The 19,277-nt window shown below is 44.2% G+C and overlaps 1 protein-coding gene across 6 annotated transcripts in view; it reads left to right on the top strand.

The window, feature by feature from the left end:
* Nucleotides 1-8,882: 8,882 nt before the first annotated feature.
* The window catches only part of BEND7 (BEN domain containing 7), a 49,784-nt gene continuing 39,389 nt past the window's right edge, over nucleotides 8,883-19,277 (top strand). Inside the window, exons 1-4 of one of the 6 annotated variants that reach the window (XM_082043075.1) lie at nucleotides 8,883-9,044; nucleotides 9,537-9,639; nucleotides 10,556-10,612; nucleotides 13,426-13,509. In XM_082043075.1, the coding sequence (XP_081899201.1) occupies nucleotides 9,579-9,639; nucleotides 10,556-10,612; nucleotides 13,426-13,509 (202 nt within the window). In that variant the 5' untranslated portion in view covers nucleotides 8,883-9,044; nucleotides 9,537-9,578. Of the gene's footprint in view, nucleotides 9,045-9,170; nucleotides 9,640-10,555; nucleotides 10,613-13,425; nucleotides 13,510-19,277 lie in introns of those variants that run through there. The other 5 variants (XM_082043078.1, XM_082043076.1, XM_082043074.1 and 2 more) reach the window with 5 other exon arrangements.

The raw sequence follows: 19,277 nt of genomic DNA, 5'->3' as shown, positions 1-19,277 counted from the left end.
GTTGTGTCAGGTCTCGGCTGGACTCTGTTCAAAGCTTCTCTGTTTCTCACAACATCTTCCCCAGGGTATATCAACGCTGGAAATTCGTTACAGTCCCTGCCTGCTTCGTGATGGATCTCTCATCCTTTGTTTCCATTCACACAGGCTACTTGGTTGTAGGGAGCAGATCTGGAGCATCTCTTGCCGGACAAACTCATGGTGCACATGACAGATCACGCTTTGAGCTCTGCTCCTTGGACCATGCTGTGGAAACAGCTCCTGTGCACCACAGGAGGATTTCTCCAAGTCTCCCCTGCTCCAAGGAGCCCTTAGACTGTGGAAACTGCTTAGCAATGCATTATGAAAATGGACAATTCCTTCCCTGTGCTGTCCCCTCATCCATGCAATGATCTTTTTGATGGCATCAGTGCATAAGATATTTTTAATACGTGAAATGGGTGCTCTTCCAAGCTGTATTTCAAAGTATCATTATATATGGTGTTACTCCACTCATTAGACTCAATTAGATCATGGCTATAAATCCTTAGCTTGACTGTTTTCTACTGCTTCTGTTTTGCTTTTCAGGGCAATATTGCTTGTTTGATACCATGATAGTTGCCTATTCTGTCTCACATGTGATTAATAAATGTTATATTTGCTGCCAGGGCTCTAGCCAGGCTGTTAAGCTTTCCCAAAACCACTTGCAGAGTCTCGAGAGTTCACTGCAACTGAGCTGGGGTCTGGAAGCAATAGCGTTACCCGTGTTTTTCCTAGATCCAGGTTTCCGCAGACCTCTGGAACAACCCCACAGAGTTAACCGCAAAGCTGCTTTGAAGTAATTCACTTCACAACTTTCCATATAAAATCAAGACTGAAAAGGGAAATCTACAAGTTACTCCAAATCTTGGAACATTCGTAAGAGACTTGTAAGTAATAGAAATACAAGCTTAAAACATACACGAGGTGTTTCATTCAAATTTATTGATGATTAAGTGATTGCTCAGCTTTATCTGCTGCAAGACAACTGTCAACTTACAGGAAGATTATTGAAGGCAGCTCAGAAATATGCCATTTCACTCAAAACAACCCAGATGTCATCTATTTGCCAAAGTGTAAAACTGATCAGCATGATTATGGCTGCACTCGTTGTATTTGGTTTATGTTTAGTTTTTTTCAGGTTGTATTGAATACTTTATGAGTATCCAGTTTCACTTTTCTATTTGATAGGAGACCAGTGGAAAATCCCAGCTCAGCCAGGGCCTTCACTTACGCACAGGAGGCAGAACTGATGCCTTACAGCTGACCAAGATTGCAGAAGAACTCATTTCACATAACGCATGGCACAGATCACTCTTGCAAACCTTTTTCAGATAAGTACATGGTTCCTCTTATTCTTTTTCAAAATACTATAACAAAAAAGACATTTGATAAAATTGCCTTTACACCATGATTAAATATGTCTACTTCTGGCAAAGGGAGCTCCACATCCAGTCTTGCTCTTTTCTTCATTTATTAAAGTAATCCTTAACTTTTTGGGAGGGATGAACTCATCCAGTTGCCCTTTCTTTGCCCCCACATTTACTTTGTTTCCAGGTATCTCTGGCTTGTCACATCCACATGCATGACAATTTTTTTCTAAGCAGGTTCTTAGTGCTTCTGCGAAGGTTTGCAAACTGCACTTCCCCACAATTCTTTCATTTGGGATGTGCCCATCCCCTTAATTTAGTGAATTTAAGCCAGTCACTAGGCTTGCTATTTCTTATTTACCTTTCAGAACTGCAGAAACAGTAGCACAGAGGAAAGATCAAGGAAGAAGTGGGGGCCAGCGCTCTACCACGGGTGTCCAAAAGCCACTGGAAAAGACAAGGAAAGCTCCAGGTGAGGCAACGGCAGAAAAAAACTTCCCAGCATTTCTAACAAACATAAGTCTTCAAAAGTGTATAACATCCATGCATTGTTAGGGGTAAAAGAAGTGGGTTGCATTTTAATTTGGTTTTGTCTTTTTAAAGCATTGCTCAATTAGTTCCTGTGGTACGTCAACCCCTGTAGTTCCTGTCTCCCGGGACAGACCATTGTAGTGCACTGTTAAAATACTTTGGAAAGTAGCAACATCCATATAGATTTTACTGGTTAGTAAGGCTAGTGTGGCTTTTAGAAAAAATGCTTGAAATAACTGTTTGAATGATAACTATCCTCTGGTTTTGATCAAGGAATATTTAGGTGAATTGTTTACGTTTCCTAAAGGATGCTGAGGTCAATTCCTATGCCAGCAGCTTTATGATCTGTAAAACTGAGGTGGTGTAAAAATGTATTGTTGCTTCTAAAAAGCTTTACATTTAAGAACAGCTAATTATTGTCAAACTGGCTGGTACAGGAGGTATCGGAGGAAAATGTGTTGTTTCAGGAAACAATATTGATAACTCAGCTTACAGCACTGTGTCAGCAGAGCCCTGAATGAATCAGTCCCGAGGTGTCGCTAAGGAGACGGTGCTTTTTTGACAGCAGTGGCCATTTGTGACTGCTAAAGAATTGAAAACACCTAGCAGGAAAATGATCATGCTTTTTTTATGTTGTTGATATTTCTGTAGATGTTCTTTCTAGCACTTCAGCAGTACAGGGCAAACCATGTTAAGTGGAGAACATATTTACTCCCAGCATCAGTCAGCAATACAGATATCCAAGCAGCAAACTCTTTCTGGGAAAGATGAAGTAACAGGACTAATCCCTGCAAATGCAGACTGGTTTCTCGAATTCTGTGCATTGAGTTTAAGATCCATACAATTGCCTCTCTCCTCAACCTCCCCCAAAGCAAGGTCCATACTTCACAACCATCATTTTTGAGACATTTTAGCTGTATTCAAATTATAAGTGAATAAACATAACAGACTCCCCGTCTCCCAGTGCCAAATAGATCTCATTGGATGGTAGAAAAGCTCATAAATACATCTATTTTTCTTCTATTTTTAAGCATACAGAAGATAAATGGTTGAGCATCTTGCACTTCTGAGTTCATTAGCTTCCATTCAACCCAGACAAGAAATCTCTTGAAGTTGTTATTAAATGATGATACTTCTTTGTTGTCATTTTGACCCCTTCAGTATGTGTTCATCTCTGAGAAAATACCCATTTAGGTGCATCAGCTGCCTCAGCAGAGAGGTCATGGATTGAATGGGTGATGGAGTCTTCGATATCTACACATCTCTGAGGGTAAATCCACAGAGGGGCACATTATTGAAAATGCTGCTGCATGTGTCTTCCTGCGGAATAAAAGCATCATTTTCGAGTGTTGTCAGTCTCCAGCCTGACACAGATATTAAATTCACATAATCTGCCTTTAAAAAGTGCATGTGTGAGTAGATTCCGAACCACATTGTATCTTGCAATGAAATTTCATTTTTTTAGAACTGAAAAGCAGGCAGGTGGTTATGAATGCGTCTTAAGCTATTTTTCCAGCCTGAAATGTAAGTACTGTTTGAAAACATTTAGGGAAATAGAACATCTTAGTAGGAGCCACAGCAACTTTTCATGAATTTATTTTAGCTTGCATCAGTATTCTGAGCTACAAGGATTATAATTTAGTAGAGAGACTCTTATTGGGAGAGGGGATTGAAGGAATCGAGGCAGCAGCCCTGCAAGTTGACAGGGATGCTAATATAGCCACGGCAGAAGTTTAGAGAGCAGATCAGAGCAGCTGGGTGGGCTGATAGAGAGGATCAGGGCAGCCCAGAGGAGCACTAAGAGGATCCAAATAAGTGGATTAGTAGCATACCAAAGCGCACATTACTTTTAGTTTTCAAACTCCCGTCGATTTTAGTGCAAGTGCATTTACTAATGTGTGGCAGGAGAAACGGCAGAGGATCAAGGCAGAATGGAGACAGAGATTGCAAGCTGGAAACGGCGAGAAGGCTGGGCTGGGGAGGCACAGTCTAATGTCCCCACATCAGTCTCAGTCAGGACTTACAGCCGGATGGCTGTTGTCTGGGCTGCTTCATCCCGCAGCCTTGAGGAGCTGTCGAACATTGCTAAATGCTATTGTTCTGCAGCTGATTCTGCATTCACTTTCCATCCGTAGCTCCTGACTCTTGCCATGGCTGCACTCTTACATCTGCCGTCAGCTGCTGCGACTGATGGCACAAAAATGTTGGTGTGATTAGGAGCGTAACCATCTTTGAACTTGTCCTACCAGGGCTTTCACTGGGCTGCTGGACCCTGAGCTGAGCTTGCTGTGGTTCGTGCCTGTAGCATTCAGCAGGAATGGCACCACTTACCCGAGCTGTGCTCAGGCTGCCACGACTAACATCCACTCCTGAATTACCCAAAGCTCAAACATGCCCCTCCTAGAGTGCCAGCCTGGCTTTACACTTCATGTCTTTAGATGGAGGTGGTAACGATGTAAAGACACCTCCAGACTTAAGATTTCTAAGCACTGTTACTCTTTATGTAGCACACAACCCAAAGTTCGAGGCAAAATAACAAGCCCCAGTCACATTGCACTCAGTTCCCTCAAAGCATCTTGGGTTGTAAGTGGGAGGCAGGGGCCAAATTTGTGGAGCTTGTGATTTCTCCACATTGCAGAGAAGCACAGGATGTGCACATATGTGGGCAGACTGGTTTTTACTCTTCCACATTAGCTTTCAGAAAAGTATTGTTGAGGCCTTTTCTTATTTATCCTCCAACCACATCCATTGCTCATACACCCCGGTCTCTCCACTCACTCCTCCCAGAATTCAAATCCAAAAACTGGTTTGTCCTAGGGAAGAGTTAATATCTTACTATCCAATTATCTGACAAGTATTTCATCAGAATGGATGACCATCAAACTTTGACTCTTAGCCTGATCTGCCCTCCCTTGCAGACTTAGTCCAAGCTGCACATAAAATGACAGAGAAGAGGAAAAGCCCGGCCTTAGAGTCGAAATGGGGTTTGCATTCCGATACAGAAATATACAGAGGGTTTGTAACAACACACACAAAGAACACTTTGTATACAGATTCAGTTATATTCTTCATTGTTGAAACAGTTCTGGAATGTTTTGGTCTCCCTGAGCTTGCAAACAGATGAAAACATTGGTCTGTCCTGTAGCTTTTCCTTTTAAATTTGTATGAGGAAGATTAACAAGCAGCAGAATGCACAAGAAGCCGTTTCAAAACAGTGTTCCAAAGTGAAAAGAGAGTCAGGATGGAGGCATAAGAAAGTGTCAAGTGGTGGAACCGAAATAAGAAGTTAAGAGAGCTCAGAAAAGCAGTTAAACTCCACTCCTAGCTTCAGACATCCAGAAATGCCCCAATCCCTGGATACACCAACATGAAACCCCTTGCAAAGGACAGTTTGTGGCAAGACAGGACAGAATCAACAAGACCCATTGTCAAGTTGGGAGCTGGGAAGAAGCACTGCCTACATATTTTGTATTACCACAAAAACATCCCTGGAAGCCTGCAAGGGAAAAACGTTACCACAGTTTATAAAATCCTCAACAACATTCATTACACATAATTAACGAAAAGAGCTAACCTATTAACCTGTCACCTGCGCAGCTCCTGATCTCTGATTTACCTCTTCACCCTTCTCCTGCTTCTTAACACCACACTGAACTTTTCCAGGCTCTGAGACGAGAAAAAAATCACAGTGTTATCATTAATAATATGACAGTCGGCAGCTGGTCCCGCTTCACCCAGCCTCGCATGGATTCCTTGACGTTACACTTAAAGCCTCAGATCAAATCGTCAGCTTTCTAAAACTCTTTTCCAGTATAACTTTTCCAACTGAAAAGCTGAAGGAGCTCTTAGTACACCCATATCATTCTCCTCAACTCTAGAATTCTTCAGTCTTCTTTGACCGACACCATCCTTTCTGAATAGTAATCAAAATATTGTAATTAACGGGACACAACTGCGAGCCTGGAAGCAAAGAAAAAGTTTGGGACATCCTGATGTGAAGAGAACTGCTGCTGTTAATACTGAAGTGTTACTAGATTATTTATATTTAATTGGTTAGCTCATGATCTAGCATCTGAAATGAAAAAAAGGCATTTACACAACCAGAAAATCGTTGGGAAAATTACCATCAGATAAAAGGGGGAGGGGATATTTTGAGAGTAATTTGTGGCATAATAAAATGGTAACTAGGAAATAGTCAGGGATAATCACATTGACCTGGAATATGTTGTAAGATAAAGCCCTTACTTAGTTGGCTAATTTCATGGTGTTTTGAAAAACATATTATAAATGGTTTGATAGAGGATACTTTGCGACTATGCATTAATATATACAAAATGCTCTGAATTTTCCATATTTTCACCAGAAAAAAAAACACAAAAGGAACAATGGGTACTTGATATGTAATAATAACAATCCGATACTGAGACAGGAACTGAAATGCAAGATGAAATTAAAAGCTGATTGCGCCTGGGAGCCAGAGCGCTTCATCCCAAGTGACTTGGCTGCCGCAGCCGGCGAGCGGGGTGACACAAGGCACCATTCTAAGGGAATAAAGACGACTTTCATCTCGGGGTTTCTCCAGCTCCAATAACGCCATGGTGGCCAGTCACAAAGGAGCAGATGTAGGATAACCCACCCCAAAACTCCCCAGAACAGCCTCATGACTTACTGTACACGGGAGTTTTTTTGTTCTTGGAGTAGATTTTCCCTAAGTCGTGGCTGAGAAACTTCAGTGGTATAAAAGATGGAAAGCTTGGGGTATCAGCTACGGGATCCTCCTCCGTGTTGTGTGAAGACTTTGACCTAAAGTCACCTTGTCCTCGTTTCTAATTCACTTCTATGCAGACGAGAGGATCAGGGCCCAGGTATCCAAACTGGCTAATACTTTCATAAATTAAAATGTACATATTTACTCCTTTGGATAACCATAATGAGGTGCGTTTGCAGGATCAGGCTCATTCTGCATGAAGAAAAGAGTGAATCTCTTTAATTCACAAGAAGCAAAACGAGACATACTAATGAAAAAGGGGATGTGTTAACTCCCATAAAATGTTACTTAAAACTGCAGTGTGCAGCATCCAGACTGAAATGTGATCTTGAATCATGAGTGTCCCTTTAAGCAAAAAAAAATAAATCCAACACAGAGAAGGAAGAACTGAAAGGAGAAAGACAGCAGTTGATAAAACACTGCCATCATTTTTTCATAAATTATACTCCAATATGTTTCACAAAATTGAGCAACAGAGGAAAACAGAAAATACTTTTTTTACTTTTGTAGCACATTCCTTTGGTAAATGCAGGATAAAGCCTATCATGTGAGTTGAACAGTAAATGAAGGCCTTATGCTTTATAAAAATTCTCCTATTGTCCCAGGAAGGATGGGAGTCAAACACAGTAGTTTCAGCGACAGTCCAAGTCTTGTAAATAAAGCTTGCAGACAGGAATCAGCAAACTGGTTTGGGATGGCGAAGAAAAAAAGAAGTGAAAATACTTTTTTTGTACACAAAATTTAGACACACTGCTGCTGCATTTCAGATTTGGCTTCACTGCGCTGTACCAGCGATTAATTGGACCCACACAACTTCGCAAGCAGCATATGACATCCATCTACCTTTGCTGCTTCAGCATCCTCCCAAAAATATATAATGCAGGATTTTAAATAGTACGTTAGCCCAGTTTCCTTTCACAAAGTCTTATAGTGAAGTTTAGGAAAATTCCAGAAGTAGCATATTGATTGCCTCTGGGATTTTCCACTTAGCAATTTAATAGAAAATTACACCCTTACCCAATCTGTGAGGTTTCCATAACCTCCCTCATGAATTTAATTTTCCAGAGTCTAATAAATTTTACCATTAAACATATTTTCTGATATTGCTTCCCCATTAAGCCTATTTCCTGATTTTGCTTCACCATTTTTTTCTGATATTGCTTCACCATTAACCCTATTTCCTGATTTTGCTTTTCTGGAACCGGGTATATTGTCTGTGTATTGTTTGGACAGCACCTTGCACAAGAGAATTCGGGTCTGACTTTGTCTGCGCTCACAGTTAGGATACAAATTGCCATGGTCAATATTCAATTTGCTTTCCCCTTACTAATTTTATTTCCTTATTCCATGCGAGAGGGTCAGTCAATATCACTGGAGCCAATGGGATTCTCCTGGGTACCCTGACGAGGCCAAGGGAAAAATCTGCATTTGCATCTGTTCGAGTAGGCGTACGCAAGTATCACATACTCTTCTCCTTGTCATAACAAAGCCTGACTACGCTTAAAACACAAGATGACGATCTGGAGCTGTGTTTGCAGTTTTCTGTAGTCATAACTGTAAAATCCTGGGTCCTTCCTCTACAGGCAAAAGCACTCTTGACTGTAAAAGAAATAAAAAAGGTACACCATGTAAGAAACTATTATCTTGCCATGGCTCCTTACACACCACAAACTAATTTAGGCAAAAGCACTCTTGACTAAGTAAGAAAAACGCTGCTCCAGGAACAGACTTAGCGCAGTTAAGTGAACTGGAAGTCCGGCCGAAGGCGTGGAGCGGTGAATAAATGACAGCGCTGATTTCAGATGTGTCTGGGCCACCTGTGCGGCCGAGGGGACCATGAGAGGGGCTGCCAGACGTGCTAAAATCTCATTCATCTGGAAGACTGAGACTCTTCTCCTCTTGCTAAAGCGCTCCACGTTTGGCTGATAGGGTGGAAGCGCAGCATCCCTCAGCCCAGCGCGCTCCTCCGGGCCTCGGTCCACGGCACAAGCGGGTGGGAATTACTGTAAACCACCGGCACAAGCGGCTGTTAGCACCGGCCGAGCCCCGCTCCTGGGTTTCACCTCACTTTCCCCACGCCACCAAGTTCAACCCCATCCCCGCAGGACCTCGGTTCGGGGAGCGTCTCCGCTCCCGCCAAACACGAAGCGTTTCGTCCCCTCAGCCCCTCAGGGCCCGCAGGCAGCGGGGCGGCCCCAGCGCCCGGCGGCGGCGCAAGGCCGCGCCGAGAGGCCGCCGCTCCCTCACGGCCGGGCACCCCCCCTGCTCGCCCGGAGAGCCGCAGCGGTGTCCCGGGGGGCGGGCAGGGGAACGTGTGTCGGCGGCGGGGCACGGCAGGGGGAGCGCCGAGTGCCCGTGAGGTGGGCGGGAGGGGTGTGCGGGGAGCGGCGGGGGGCGGAAGCGGCGGGAGGGGGGACACAAAATGGCGCTGCCCTCTCAGCCCCTCTCCCTCCAACCCCCCCCCCCGCCATCACCGCCGCCCGGCCGCCCCGTCCCCCGGCGTGTCGTGGTGGCGACGGGCCGGCCCCGGGGTGGCGGCTTACGGCCGGGGCTTGGCGGAACCGCCGCCGGGCTGCGCGCCGCCTTCCCCAGCAGGTGGCACCGGGGTCCCGGAGCCGGCGGCGAGCCATTGCGGGCCGCCCTTCGCCGCCGGGGCCGCGGCCGCGCAGCCGGCGCGGGGGGGAAGGCGGCGGCGCTGGGCGGCATCGCCCCCGCGGGGCATCCCCCGCTTTCCCCTCAAACTTTAGGGCGGGAGGTGACGGGGGAGCCAACTTGTCCCGGATCCTTTTATTCAGCCGCCGTCTCCCCAACCCCCGCGTGGTTTTGGTTGGGGTTTTTTTTGCTGATTAAAGAGACGGACCTTGGTCCTGCCACCGCTCCTTCCTGCCCGCACCATGGAGTTCACCCAGAGGAAAAGAAGCAGGAAATCCCAAAGCTTTAAACTGATCAACGAAGGTAAGGGCGGCGGGGGCTTTGTTCCCTGGCCGGGGGCAGCCCCGAGTTTTGCCCCGGGGGGATCGGGGGGTTACGAAACGCCCGGGCTGCCGCCCCCCCGGCCGCCTCTCCCTCCCCGGCTCTGTTATTTAACTCCGCAATCCTCCGCTTCAACTCCCCGAAACCATTGCACGCCTTTTATTTATTTCTTTTATCCCCCCCCCTTTTCTCTCTTTTTTTTTTTTTTTTTTAATGTGTGTTTCATGTTGTTGCAAAAACAGACACACACCCCCACCCCCCCCTTTAGAAAGGTGGACCTGTTATATTATTTTTTTTTTTTTCCAGACAGATCTTGCACAAAATAAAGTTGGGTCGTGTTTCGTGGTAAATCCTCCTTGGGTTGGGGGGAGAAACAAGGAAAATGGGGAAGCGAGCAGAAAATATTGACACTTGAGCAGCAACGGACCTTCTTAGTATTCAACTCCTGTGGATTTATTGTGTTTTGGGTGGGTTTTTATTTTTTTCCTCCCCTTGGCTGCGTACATCCGCGTATTTCAAAGGAGAGCCGAATAGAGGTTGCTTTATTAAAAATCCACGCAGCTAATTAATTGTCCGTGGGCAGGGGAGAGCCGCTGGCGTGTAACTTGTTCGTTCGGGGTGTGTTTGCTTTTGGGAAAGAGGATATTTGGAAAGGGATCGTGGGGAGAAATATTTGGATTCATGTCAGGGAAGAAGCACAGCTCTCTGTTTCAGTCTTGTTGTTGGGCTTTTTTTTTAATTAGAAAAAAAGACACAGGCGCTACTGGTCATTTTAACAGGTGGATTTCCCAGCCGTAGGGATTTATTTTGTTGTGTGTTTTACCCCTTCTCTGGCCGATGAGATCTTTTTGCACCAGTGGATTTGACTTGAGATCTCTTTTCCTTTTGTGTTTCCAAGTGTTGGCCGGGAATGTCTCCATGAAGCGCCGTGTGTGTCCTGCATGCCAAGTTCAAGGCAGGTGACTGCTTGGGTGTAATGTCACACTTGGGAAATGGGGGACACACACATGCGAGTGTTACGACTCGCTGGCTGGAGAGTGATGTCGTTGCAGGCGCTTGGCAAAATCATGTCCCACGCGAAGAAATTTAGAGATGGAAATAAACTCCTTTGGTAGGAATAGTAAATTAGTGACTACTGTATTGTCATTGGGGGGGTCTGGTTCCCTGCACATACTCCCTGTTTAAAAACTAGAGGGGCAGTGACTTGTCAGACTTGTCTGAGACGTTGCATGTCTGTATGGATTAGCAAACCTATCCAGGGGTTTGATTTTTGTGGAGAACAGCTTTGGTTTGTGGGGTTTTGATATCGAACATGCTCCCGGCTCAGAGGCAGAGTTATTACAGGACTGGGCTGGAGCCTGGGGGGGGTGAAACATGTGGAAAAGCAAAACTGCAATTGAGGACTTGGTTTTATTTCTGTCTTAGTGGAGCTGTAGAAAGAATATGTGTGCTATCAGAAATAGATGACTGTTTTGCACGTTCTCGATTGCCGTTCTTACAGGCTTAGGTATGCCTCACTGTATAAGGCAATATCTATTCACCCTTGTTTTAATAGGTAAATTCAGTTATGATGGAACATTTTTGGTAATTCTTATTTTATCTGGGGTCTCTTTTTGGACCTGGAAAGTCAAATAGAAAACTACACTGAAAACACATCCTAGAGATAAAATTATATCTTTGTACTTTGAGAGTGGAGGAGATGAAAATCACATTTTGCATGTGTGTCTGCACTGGCATACTCTTCTTCTATCACAGTTGATTAGAAAGATAATTATGTATAAATAGTTGTCTCTTGTAATTGGCCTTTGCCTCTTGCTTGGAGTCATTCCATAATGTCACAGTTTAGTGTTTACTGTTGTGAAATTGATATGGATTTTGCAGTGCCTGGACTGTAACATCTGAGGCAGAAGAAGGGAAGCGAAGATAAACGTGTGCAGTGTGTCGATTTGTTGGTAACACACCATCTGTTAGTGATGTGTGCCCACATTGCTTGTTCTGTCCCCCAAAAAACTTCAGAGCACCTTATCGAGATGATCAATAATCAAGAGGAAATGCATTCCTGCACTAAAAGCCAGCTGCCTTGGGGGTGAAATGTGGTGACTTTAAGGCAGCAGCTGTAGATCAGAAGGTACAGAGGGAAGTGCCTTGAGAAGAAACCACATGTAATGTATATATCTAAGGACCGTGAGTCTGCAAGTCATTTAATTTATGGTCTCCACATACTCCCAGCAGGTCTCAGACACCCTTGGGAGGATGGAAATGCAGAGTGTGGTGGGTTGACCTTGGCTGGACACCTGGTGCCCACCAAGCCACTCCATCACTCCCCTCCTCAACAGGACATCTGATGACCACGGAAAGCAGTCGGCACAAATCCCATAGTTTTAGCCTTGTGAAAGAAGCCTTTACTTCCTCAACTTTGTATCTCAAACTTCACCTTTAACCATTTCACTTGCTGGGTGTGCTTGGAAGGCAGATGGTAGCACCTCATCGCTGACCTCTCCAACTCCCTGCTGTGGGTTTTTTTTTCCTCTCATTTTCTTTCCAGCCCCTTTTCTTTCTTTTGCGTCGCTGTGTCAGGCTTGATTCTAGTTTACTTACTGGGTTGTTCCTCCTCTTGTGCCCTCAAGACAGTCGTGCTGTACAAATAAACAGCAAATCAAAAAAGTTTGGCTTCCAGGAGACCTTTCTGATCCTGTGGCTTTTTTGTCAGAGGTGCAGGTGTGCTGCTCGTGGAAGGAGGAGCAGCTTGTGCCACCCTCTGTTTCTGTTCTGCCTTTTAAGTGAGTCCCGCAAAGTGCTTTTCCGTGAATTAATCTCTACCCCACTTTTTGTGAGGCGGGTAAACACAAAAACCAGTTTATGGAGGGAGTAGCAGAGAGTGTTGGGAACTGGGAGGGCGTTAAGGAGTTAGGTGGGGAGGTGGCTGTTTCTAGACACTGAATATATTGTTCAGTCTTGAGCGATTTGCCGAAGGATGAAGTGTGTGCCAGTAGCAGAGTCAGAAATAGCATCCAGGAGAGCTGCCTGTAGACATTTTTTTGTTCCTTGGACTTACTATTCCCTCTGTACACACATGTAAGCAAAGCTCTGGTTTTACTGAACACCTGCCTGGGATTATGGCAGAAACCTTTGCAAAAAATATTCTTTTATTTGAAATAGAAATTCAATGGTGAATTTTTTTATTTGTATCTTTTTTTAATCGCGTAATGTCTCTGAATAAGAGATGCTAGTGTTTATTCTTAGGGTCATCACAGATGCTGGTTTCTATAGGTGAACATCCTAAGGTGTCCCTGATCCTCCTTTCTGCAAAATTCGGAGGCCAGTGAGACCAAAATGAGTCAGTACAGCGGAACGATGCAGCCCTAACGTACGCTGCTGATGTTCTGATTGAGTTCAAGTTTGAAAGTTTCCCCTTAGTCTCTGGAAAGGTAAAGTTTTCATTATAAATCAGCTTTCCATCTGTAAAGCAAGAAGCCAGATAATTGGCATCTGGTGGGATAATTTGCTGTGAAAATGAACACCGTAATTTAGGGCAGGCGTAGCTATTCCTTAAAATCTGTGAAATACTTGAGCTGAGTCTCTCCTGTGTGAGCAAAGTTTTTTTAAGAGGTGCTGATACAGAGCACGTTTTCTGTGGTTAATTTCATGTACATGAAATAAACTACAGATATATTGATAAATTATGTAGTAAAACCGTAGCAATGTGTTCAGTGTTCATTTTTTCCAGATCACTTGAGTTCTAATTTTTTTTATCGTTTTTCATTCCAGATTACCATCATGAGATATATAAGATCTCTGACTGCAGCAATGATGTTAATGGGGAGACCAAAGAAACACAACCAGTTTTTTTAGGTATGTGCTTGTGTTGATTAATTTCCAAGCAATATAGCGTGGCCATTTGCAATTAGGGAGGAAAAAATCTCTGTGCAAGCACAGGAAACGCCTGCCATTGTTTAATATGACGTTCTTTTCAAGACCCTTTTATCCTACGAATTGCCAATATATCCTTTATTAACACTGCTAAAAGTTGTAATTTCAGACATAAATGTTTATTAGTGTCTACACACAGTGCTAATTATCACTCAGTCAGAGAGCCAGATGCTGACTCTGCAGTTTTGCAGCTCTGTGCTCACCCCATTTACATTGCACATTCGCTGGCATGCTTCACTGGCAATAGTTTGTGTAATAGGGGTATTACATCTTTGACATCTGGATAACAGAAATTCAATTTCCAGGAAGCCGCTATTTGTTTGGTTTTGCTTCTGCCTTGGGTGGGATAGAGGATTAATGCGCTGTCTTAATGTAATGTCCTTTCACCTCTGTAGCCTGCCTGCTAATCTTACCATGGCAAAATTAAATTAAATCAACAGTTAAAAATGTGTAAAGAAAGCAGAGAAGTAATACAGAGTCTGCAGCATGATATATACTGCAGCATGGTGGGACTGTTTATCAGTGAACCTTTATCTTTCTTGTCTGTGTGCTTTTTGTCCCATATAACTCCTCAGCAGCAGAGTGCTGCTTCTTTTCCTGATTCCACCTCCCTCCTGTTGCATTTAGGACTCCACCTGGGTACTTGCACCTCTTGGCAGAAATTTGGTGGGCAAAATTCAGAGGAGCGAGGGCCACGTTTTTGAGCTACAGTAATGACTCTTGCTGTATAAAGCAAGTTCTTGGACACCTTGCTTAGGGTTCGAAAAAAGCAGCGAGAAATATGGAGGTGCCTGCCTCTACTGAACTGCACCAGCAGCCTAAACCTTTTTGTAGGGTGGTTTAAGATTTCTGTAGTCTGCGCCTGTTGCCCCCTGGAAGCAGCAAGACGCGTGGGTCCCGAACGCCTGAAGCGACACCTGATGTCAATCTGCACGCAAAGTACCTTTGTCCCCTTAATTCCTAGTGCCACGTCCTCTTCTAGAGGTCAGCAGCAACTGGGAGAGAAAAGGAGGACGTCTTGGGCAGCGTGGAATCTTCTGATGGTTGTAATATTTACACAGGGGTGAGAGCTGTGTTAAAATCCCTTCTCAGCTTCTCGCCATTAGGATCTTGAGCAAATATTTCTTCCCTACACCCATTTCCAGGGAAAAACAAAGGTGGCTGCTGTGCTTTGTGTTTGGATTTCGTGTTCTGTAAGCACTTTTGGTGAAGTCTGATAAACCTGATGGATTGAGCTCCACCAGAGGTTTACTTTGAATGCTTTCTCTTCCAACTCTAAGTCATATAAAACTTTGGCAGGAGTTGAGCATCTACTTGCTTAAGCCAGAGTGATTCTGAGAACATGCAGGAGTCTGTGCTTCGACACCCCTGCCTGAGTCAGACCAATTGATTTTGAGTTTTGGATTGGCTGTATTGTCTTTGGGTTTGGTTTTGGGCGCATTTTGAGTATGCCCAGCTTTTCATTGTGACTGAATGTGCTCTGGCATTTAAGTCCCTGAAGTTCACCTATTTCAAGAGCCGGTCTGAATGTAACCTTTAAGAATATGAGCTGTATCAAGGCTCTTCCTTACCAGGCACTGAAGTGCAGAGTCCTGGGAGCCCACCTTCTGTTGCTGTGGAAAGCAAAAGGTGCTGTTCCTTCACGTTGTCCAGCTTTCAGGTTTCCTAAAATCGTGTTGTTTTTGACAAGACTGAAAGACATAGGACCAAGCAAGATTTGTAGATGATGCATTTTTTTTTCCCTTGGAGGGTTTGGTTCACTTCAGTATGTTACTCAGAGCTCACAAAGCATCCTCCACTTTATTTTCAAAAGGTTACTTTGGTGTCCACTTCTGTGCAGATTCCTGGTGACGAAGGCACTGATCTGAGTTGTAGGAAAAGTGTCACGGACTGAACTCAACTGAAAGCACTTTAAATCAGAGCTCCCACCTTTCTTCAGGGATCTGAGATGAGTGGCATTTGGCATTCCAGCTTTCCTTTAAAAAATTTTGCATTGCATGGAGTAATTTTTCATTGTGCTCCAAGGATGGTAGGATCACAACACATTCCCCAGCTTAGTGTTCTGTCCACTGATAAGGAGTCTCAGGGTATAATCACCGCTTCATTTTTTTCAGTGTTTTATGCTAAAATTCATCCCAGAAGGATGTTCACTTCAACTTGTTGGTTTAGAGTCAAGTTCTCCAATTCAGGTGTTTTAACTGATCCATGGGCTCAGCTGTTGAAACCTCAGCGTGGAGCAACTTTTAGTATGTGAGCGGATGCTGAAACACATCATTGAAACTGTTACCTTCAGAAAAGGTGAAATGTTAATGCCATTTTATGAACGAGTGGAGCCTTATCAGGACTGGGATGTGTCTGTGTTTCGCTTGCGCAGCTGAGAACAATGAACTCAAAATGAAGAGGTGCACTCTCAAAGAGGGGAGCTTCTAGGGTAGATGAGTAAATCAGAAGAATCCATTTGTTTAACATGCAGATGAATTAGGGATCAAGTGTCTGGAAAGACCTGTTGAACCTGGATGGTATTTTTTTGCAGCAGCACAGGTGGGCAAAACAAGGCTTTGTATCAACATAAGCTGCAAATTGGAGGAAGCTTCAGCACAATTATATGAACATGGTGCTGGACGTGACCTCTCGTTGTGATAAAATAAAGCCCAACTGCTTTTCGAATGGATCTTGGGAAGCTTAGGAAGGTTGCTGGTGTGATGCAGCAGAGGAGTTTGCAAAATTCGGGGGGGATATATCACTATGGAGTTTTGTAGGTGAGGTCTGGCATGTCTTTTGTTCTGAAGGAAAGGGCTTAGTTATCTGATACTGAGAGAGACTGCTCGACCTGAAAAGGAGGAGGCAGCCCAAAGTGAAGGGCTTAAACCTTGAGTATGGACAAGATTTAAGACAGACGCGACTTCAACTTTTACCAGTTATCAGCATAAACCTTCTTTCCCAGGACTTCTAGGCCAGACTTGGACAAACCCTTGAGGGGACTGTACATCCAGATCTTGTGGACAACGCTGGTTAAACCTCACTTGTCTATAAAAAAGTGTCTCTTGCATACACCACATTGTTGTTTTTTGTTTTTTTTGAGTTTTTTTTCCAGCCTTAATATTTTATTATCATCACTAAAAAAAGCTGAAATACAATATACCTCCAGACTGAGTGTTTTTACAATGCTTTCAACTTGAAATTCAGGCCCTACGTTTGAAAGGTTAATGTAGAAAACTAATTATATTATCCTGGTAACCAAATGTGTGATGAGACATTTGTCTGTGTAATTAACGGTGAAGAACTTTTATAGTTTCATAAAATCGAATGCCGCGCACAGTGTGCTTAGAGCATTTGTTTTGAAGAGATGTCCAAAACAGAGATGTTTATGACTGATATAAAGTGGAACTGAAATGTACTGTAATGCAGGTGTCTGTGCGTTTTACGGCTTTTCACATTGTTGAAATGGAAGGCAGCAGATTAATAACTTTGCTATGTCATGGTAAAAATAAATAATGTGTTCTTGGAGCAGGGGAGCGATGCATAAGTTACTCACTAATTTCGAGAATTTATTCTGTCCCAGAAATTATATCCTTTGCAATTTATTCACAGAGAAAAAGTTGACTTAACACAAGTCTGTGAGGTTACTTGTTACTTTTAATAGACTTATATTGATTGTTGCAATAGTAGCTTCTGTAATTAGGATGACATTGGGTTTTTTTTATATATATCTTTGTTCTCCAATGATCTAACTTCATAAAGCAATTCCCTTTGGGGCTGAAGCATGATCTCGACCTGGGATATTTCCAAGAACTGGGGAAAGTTGTTACATATCTATTATTATTTTTTAAAATTCTATGACTCCATTAGTATATACACTCATTGAACAGTTGCTCTCTTGTACTTTCCTGAGTGATTTAGCTGTTGCAGTATGGCTTGAAACTGTGTTACCTTGTGCTTCTATATCTGCTCCTGTTGAGTGTTTTGAAACTGTTTCACCAAGCTCTTTACAAGTTATTTTGTGGCAGTCGTGGCCTGCACACCTGGGCTGATCCAGCTTCCAGATAAATAACCCCAAATCCGGGATGGTCCCAGGGCCTGACCCTGTTTTTGATGCTGAAAAGTGCTTTGCTGACATTCATGTTTGTGGGGAGGAAAAACCCCAGGCACCACTACGGGTTGGGGTGGACCTGCTGGAAAACAGCTCTGCAGAGAAGGACTTGGGAGTCCTGGTCAACAACAGGTTGGCCATGAGTCAACAGCGTGGCCTTGTGGCCAAGAAGGCCAATAGTACCTGAGGTGCATTAGGAAAAGTGTGACCAGCAGGTCGAGGGAGGTTGTTCCTCCTCCTCTGCTCTGCCCTGATGAGGCCACATCTGGAGTTGTGTGTCCAGTTCTGGGCTCCCCACTTTAAGGACAAGGAATCACAGAATCATAGAATGTCAGGGACTGGAAGGGACCTCGAAAGCTCATCCAGTCCAATCCCCCTGCCGGAGCAGGAACACCCAGATGAGGCTACACAGGAAGGTGTCCAGGCGGGTTTTTAATGTCTCCAGAGAAGGAGATTCCACAACCCTCCTGGGCAGCCTGTTCCAGGGCTCTGTTACCCACACTGTGAAGAAGTTTCTTCTCAAATTTAAGTGGAACCTCTTGTGTTCCAGTTTGAACCCATTACCCCTCATCCTACTGTTGGTTGTCATCGGGAAGAACCTGGCTCCATCCTCATGACATTCACCCTTTATATATTTATACACATTAATGAGGTCGCCCCTCAGCATGGAGGGAGTCCAGTGGCAGGCTACGAAGATGCTGAGGAGTTTGGAGGATCTTTCTTATGAGAAGAGACTAAGAGAGCTGGGTCTTTTCGGCCTGGAGAACAGAAGCTGAGAGGGGATCTCATCAATGTTTATAAATATTTCAAGGGTGGGTGTCGAGAGGATGGACCAGACTCTTTTCAGTGATGCCCAACAATAGGATGAGGGGCAATGGGCACAGACTGAAGCACAGGAGGTTCCATCTGAACATGAGGAGAAACTTCTTTTCTTTGAGATACCAGAGCCCTGGACCAGGCTGCCCAGAGAGGTTGTGGAGTCTCCTTCTCTGGAGACATTCAAACCCACCTGGACACATTTCTGTGCAATCTAGTCTAGGTGAACCTTCTTTAGCAGGTGCGTTGGACTGGATGATCTCCAGAGGTCCCTTCCAACCCCAGCAGTTCTGTGATTCTGTGATGCTTATCAATTTCTGTGTCTTATGGGCAGGGTTGTCTATCAACCCGTGTACTCCCATGCTTGGTTTGGGAGTACAGAGGCTAATTTTAGGGTGATCCAGTTTTCCTGCAGGTATAATCTTAGTGCTTTGCATGGTGATGGGAGGATCGTTAAGTGCTTTTAAATGATGTTTTAGAGCCCTGCTGAGATGCCTCACCTAGGTCAGTTTAAGTGTCCCTCTGTGCTAGCTCAGGGCAGTCAAAGTCCCCGGCTCATAACTCATGTTTCTTGTGTGACCGTCTGGCATTGTCCGTGACCGCTGCTCTCCCTGCTGACTTGGGGTTTAGGTTTTTAATTTGCAGAGCGTGTTGTTGCCTCTGTTACTTGTTCAATATAGTTTCTTATGCGCCAGCGAAAACCGGAGATCACTTATTTGAGAAATGCGTGCTTACCGCATTAGTTTAGCGACACAGATGCTCCATTCAAATAATCCACAGAGCA

Source organism: Streptopelia decaocto (genome assembly GCF_964273445.1).
Source record: "Streptopelia decaocto genome assembly, chromosome: 1".
In the NCBI taxonomy this organism is placed as follows: Eukaryota; Metazoa; Chordata; class Aves; order Columbiformes; family Columbidae; genus Streptopelia; species Streptopelia decaocto.
The sequence above is the reverse complement of the archived record's forward strand: the minus strand, read 5'-3'. Positions and strand labels throughout refer to the sequence as shown.